The 4,133-nt window shown below is 36.8% G+C and overlaps 1 protein-coding gene across 2 annotated transcripts in view; it reads right to left on the bottom strand.

The window, feature by feature from the left end:
• Nucleotides 1–506: 506 nt before the first annotated feature.
• LOC135196213 (transcription factor Sox-3-like) overlaps nucleotides 507–4,133 on the bottom strand; it is a 10,192-nt gene continuing 6,565 nt past the window's right edge. For both annotated transcript variants that reach the window (XM_064222840.1, XM_064222841.1), the window contains 2 exons: nucleotides 1,912–4,133; nucleotides 507–1,655 (listed from right to left, as the gene is read on the bottom strand). The exon at nucleotides 1,912–4,133 is cut by the window's right edge and continues 66 nt beyond it. In XM_064222840.1, the coding sequence (XP_064078910.1) occupies nucleotides 3,111–4,133 (1,023 nt within the window). In that variant the 3' untranslated portion in view covers nucleotides 507–1,655; nucleotides 1,912–3,110. The remainder of the gene's footprint in view (nucleotides 1,656–1,911) is intronic.

The raw sequence follows: 4,133 nt of genomic DNA, 5'->3' as shown, positions 1-4,133 counted from the left end.
TTCGGTTTGGGCTTTTATTGTGATAAACCTGCTATTTGAACAGCTGGATTTATTCAGAGTCATTTTTTCTTCTAATCCAATGTCAGGAAGTGTCCTCTTGAGATCTACTGATCAAATTGGTTCAAATGAATACTTTTTCAAAGACCAGGAACCTATTACTCGAACAGAATCCTTATTATAGCTATTCCAAAAATTGAACAAACGATTTGCTTTGCAAGTTCCCTTTATCACTTTCCAATTTCTTAAATATTTTCCCTGTTTATTTACTCATTAGCTAATGCTAAGATATACAAGTCTTAAAAACAATCATACGGCGGTGCAAATATTTTTGTTAGTTATTAAACATATTTGATCCACTGCTGATTTTTAGGGATCCTTTCTAAAGCACGCAGGTCCCGTGATCTGACTTTGTTCGCGTTTTTAGCGACATAAGTCTCAAAAGTGCAATAGGCATAAAATTATCATCAAGTCAGAAAAAGAGTAAAGGTGAGATAAAAACACAACAGTCACTTGAAACATATAAAAATGTATTTGTTCCTTAGACTCGAAGCCCCCGTCATTAGGACTATCAAGAACTAACTCTACAAAATATATAAAATCCTTCGATAAGTCTTACAGAAAAAATGCCATATAGTTTAACTGTACAGGGAATATTCAATAATAACACTATGTACAACATTATTAAGATTCGTAATGTATTAAGAGACATCAGGCAGAAGGAAGGGAAGGTGACAGACTAAGATTATTTACACAAAAGAAAAAAAATATATTTATATATATGTACCAAATTACAACGAGAAGTCATTTGAAAATATTGAGATCATTTGTGAAAATTTCTGATGTTTTTTATACTTCTAATAGACTTTGTATTCTTATAACCTATTTCTTTTTTTTCCAAGTTTCTTTTGAGCAGCTTTTGCATAAAAAGGATATGCAAAAGTTTTTAATTTTTTCCTTCTACCAGATTGAAATATTTTGTTCATAAACTTTGAAATTTGTTTAACATAAAATTGAACTTTTAAATACAAAAATCAAATCAAATAAATGGTTTGTATACAAATGAATTACATGACAATATCTGACATATTTTATTACTATACACAGTAATAATTATTGTACTGACTAGATTCCGAAACAAAAACTGCCAAGGTTTTTGAGAAACATTTCATCAATGCATCACGCTGATTAATAAGTCCACTGTAAAACGATGACGTCATCGGTAACAGGTGGGGGACAGAGAGCGTGTTCACAGACGTCATTAAGTACTGCATAACCTGACTGGACGAAGTATGGCTTCAAAGAACATGTGCCGTGAACTCACATCTTGTTTGTTGCCAGAACTCACGTAAACAACTCTGGTCTATAGGAGGGAGGTCGAACCAGCGACTTATATTAATAAAACAAAACAAAAAAATTACAAAAAACAATAAAAAATAAAAAAAATGAAAACAAATGTTGATAACAATATAACCACTATTTTACTACAAGCTCATCGAATGTTTTCGGTTCCTCTATACAAAAATGCGCCCAAGAACTGCGCCTCTTGGTTGGCTTATTGCACCGATGACGTCATTCAAACGGTCCTTTCACTCCCAATGCCCTCTGTAATATGATGCCTGAGTGGTCCTCGAGCACAAAACCCTATCATACCAGATCTGTAAATACAAGAAAAAACCATGTTACTTGCATTTCGAATATTTGGTATGGATTAAGTCCTGATCAAATATTAAATAAGAATGTTAAATAAAATGGAAATTGAAATTACAAACAGATCGACCATAATTTAAATGTTTCAGCTGACCTACACATTTCCAGACAACTTTACCAAGCTCGATTAAGAACAAATTTAAATCTGGTCACCACAATGAATTATTGTAACATAATTACAAATAGGAAAACTTCAATTCTTACCTGTTCACTTTCGAGGATAAATCCCGCTGCTGGAAACTTCAGCCTCTATTATTTTGTTATGTTGAAAGTGAAGTACTGTGATAGACAACTGATGAACCACTCATCAGACAAAGCAATCTTGTAGCACCAGCCTTGAAGCTCCATTCTACAAAGTTTTTCCATTTCCAATTTTGGCAAAGCTTTTGTATGTTTACTTGCAGCTTTTCCATAGCACATTCTTGAAACCCTTGCATTTACTTCTACACTTCACACCACTGACTTATTAACAAGTTGATTGAAAAGTCTTTTGTCACATAATGAGCAGTCAGGAGTCGCACAGGGGATCAGCCCCTGGCCTCCAATAGGTCTAGATCCTACTTGTAGTCTTTAAAGTTTGTTCTCCCACTTTGTACGGATGCAAGTACCTTCGAAAATATAGCATAACTTCTACCACTGGTGTACGCCATCTGCAGGCACAAATGCCTAAGTCTTTCTTTGCCTCTCCATCCTTTCTTGGCTCACTGGTTATACGAACTCCCAACACCTTGCTCTATTAAAGCAAGAGCCGACATCTTAAGCACTAACCTACATCCATTTCTCAATTTTGCGTAGTTCCATGCAGCCTCACTTTTCAATTCTTTCCATCATCCATAAATTAGTTCGGCTAAAGACAGGAGCTATCCAAACAGTGTTACTTCAAATATTTTAAATAATAAACATCACAGAACGCCTCAAACATTTTATAAATTATCAGAAAAAATCCCCAGAGGAGCTAATTTTTTCACAAGAGAATATGTTTATTTACATGGCTGGCAGCAAGAGGCTAAGGTCTATAATATATCTATATATATATTAATTTATATGTATCACCAAGATGGTTTTGTGCACTATTTGAATGACCAGACTGTGGTTTAAATGCGGTTTGCTGGTTGTCTGTCTGTCTGTCTGTCTGTTTGTTGTGAACTCTTAGGAAACAATGATTTGAAGGCACTGGTACCGTTATGGAGGCTTTGTAAGTTTGGTAGGTAGTTAGGACTTTGGTTGGTCCCAATCCAACAAGTCTCTCATGTACAATACTATTGACTTTACTAGAGTACAGAAAGTTTAGTCTATGCTGGACAGAATTTATATCCCTTTTTACTTTCGTTGTCTAGACGAAAGATAATGAAATACAGTAGTCAACAAACACTCGCTGCAAGTGATCATGAGAATTTCCCCTTCTATAGTAGGAAGCTATTGGCACCAATCCAAGTATTGGAAAGTCCACAGTCTGATAACAAATGATCAGTTTCCTCTGCTACACTTGCAAAGTCAAAATGAGATCCGGAGCTTGTGCTTACAGCATCAAAATCAATATCTGCATCAATAGAATCCAGATCCATCTTGATGTCAGATATGGCTACAAAATCTGTGATGCTGTACAAATCATCTAGTGTTGGATGCTCTACAGTTGCTTCTACTGGGCTGTTTGGACTCTGAGTCTCTGTCTTTATCTCTGACTTGATAATGGGAGTTGTTGGGGTTTCACATTTTGGAGAAGCAAGACCTGGGGATGCCAAACTTTGTGGAGTATATACAGCTTCATACAGAGGGTCATCAGGTTCTTGCTTAATAAGACTGGAGAAACTGCACATTGTGGTACTGGATGTTGAATTCTGAGTAGCCATGCTGCTCTTTGTTGTAGATGAAGATGTAGAATTGTAGAGATTAGTGACAGAGGGTGTGTAAGTAAAGGCGTGCTGGTCATCATACATAGAGGCACTCTCGGGAGAATCTGGGAGGTCACATGGTGGGCTTGCTGGCACTTCTGGGGGTGACTGAGGGGTTAGTGCCATTGCACCTTTCTGGGTCACCATATGGTTCTTCTTGAAGTCATCGTCTATGGTGATCTTGATACCAAGCTTATTGTGATCAACCTCAAGTCCCTGCGTATGAGTAATATGGGTATTACTGATGACATTAACCACATTTTTGGTTCTATCTTTGTTGATGTGATCTTTGGCTTTGGATACTTTCCCTCCATTTTTGTCTGAGATACCCTTCAATTGAGCCTTCTGTCCCTTTTTGCGTGGGCGATATTTGTAATCAGGGTACTCTAGCATATGCAACTTTTTTAGGCGTTCAGCTTCATCCCTGTAAGGACGTCGCTGTTCTTCTGACAACATCTTCCAACGACGTCCAAGTTGTTTGGAGATCTCAGCGTTATGCATGTCTGGAGCAAACTTGACGATCTCCCTTCGTTC

This window comes from Macrobrachium nipponense, chromosome 17, assembly GCF_015104395.2.
Source record: "Macrobrachium nipponense isolate FS-2020 chromosome 17, ASM1510439v2, whole genome shotgun sequence".
In the NCBI taxonomy this organism is placed as follows: domain Eukaryota; kingdom Metazoa; phylum Arthropoda; class Malacostraca; order Decapoda; family Palaemonidae; genus Macrobrachium; species Macrobrachium nipponense.
Note: the sequence above shows the minus strand (reverse complement) of the source record. Positions and strands in the feature narration are given on the sequence as shown.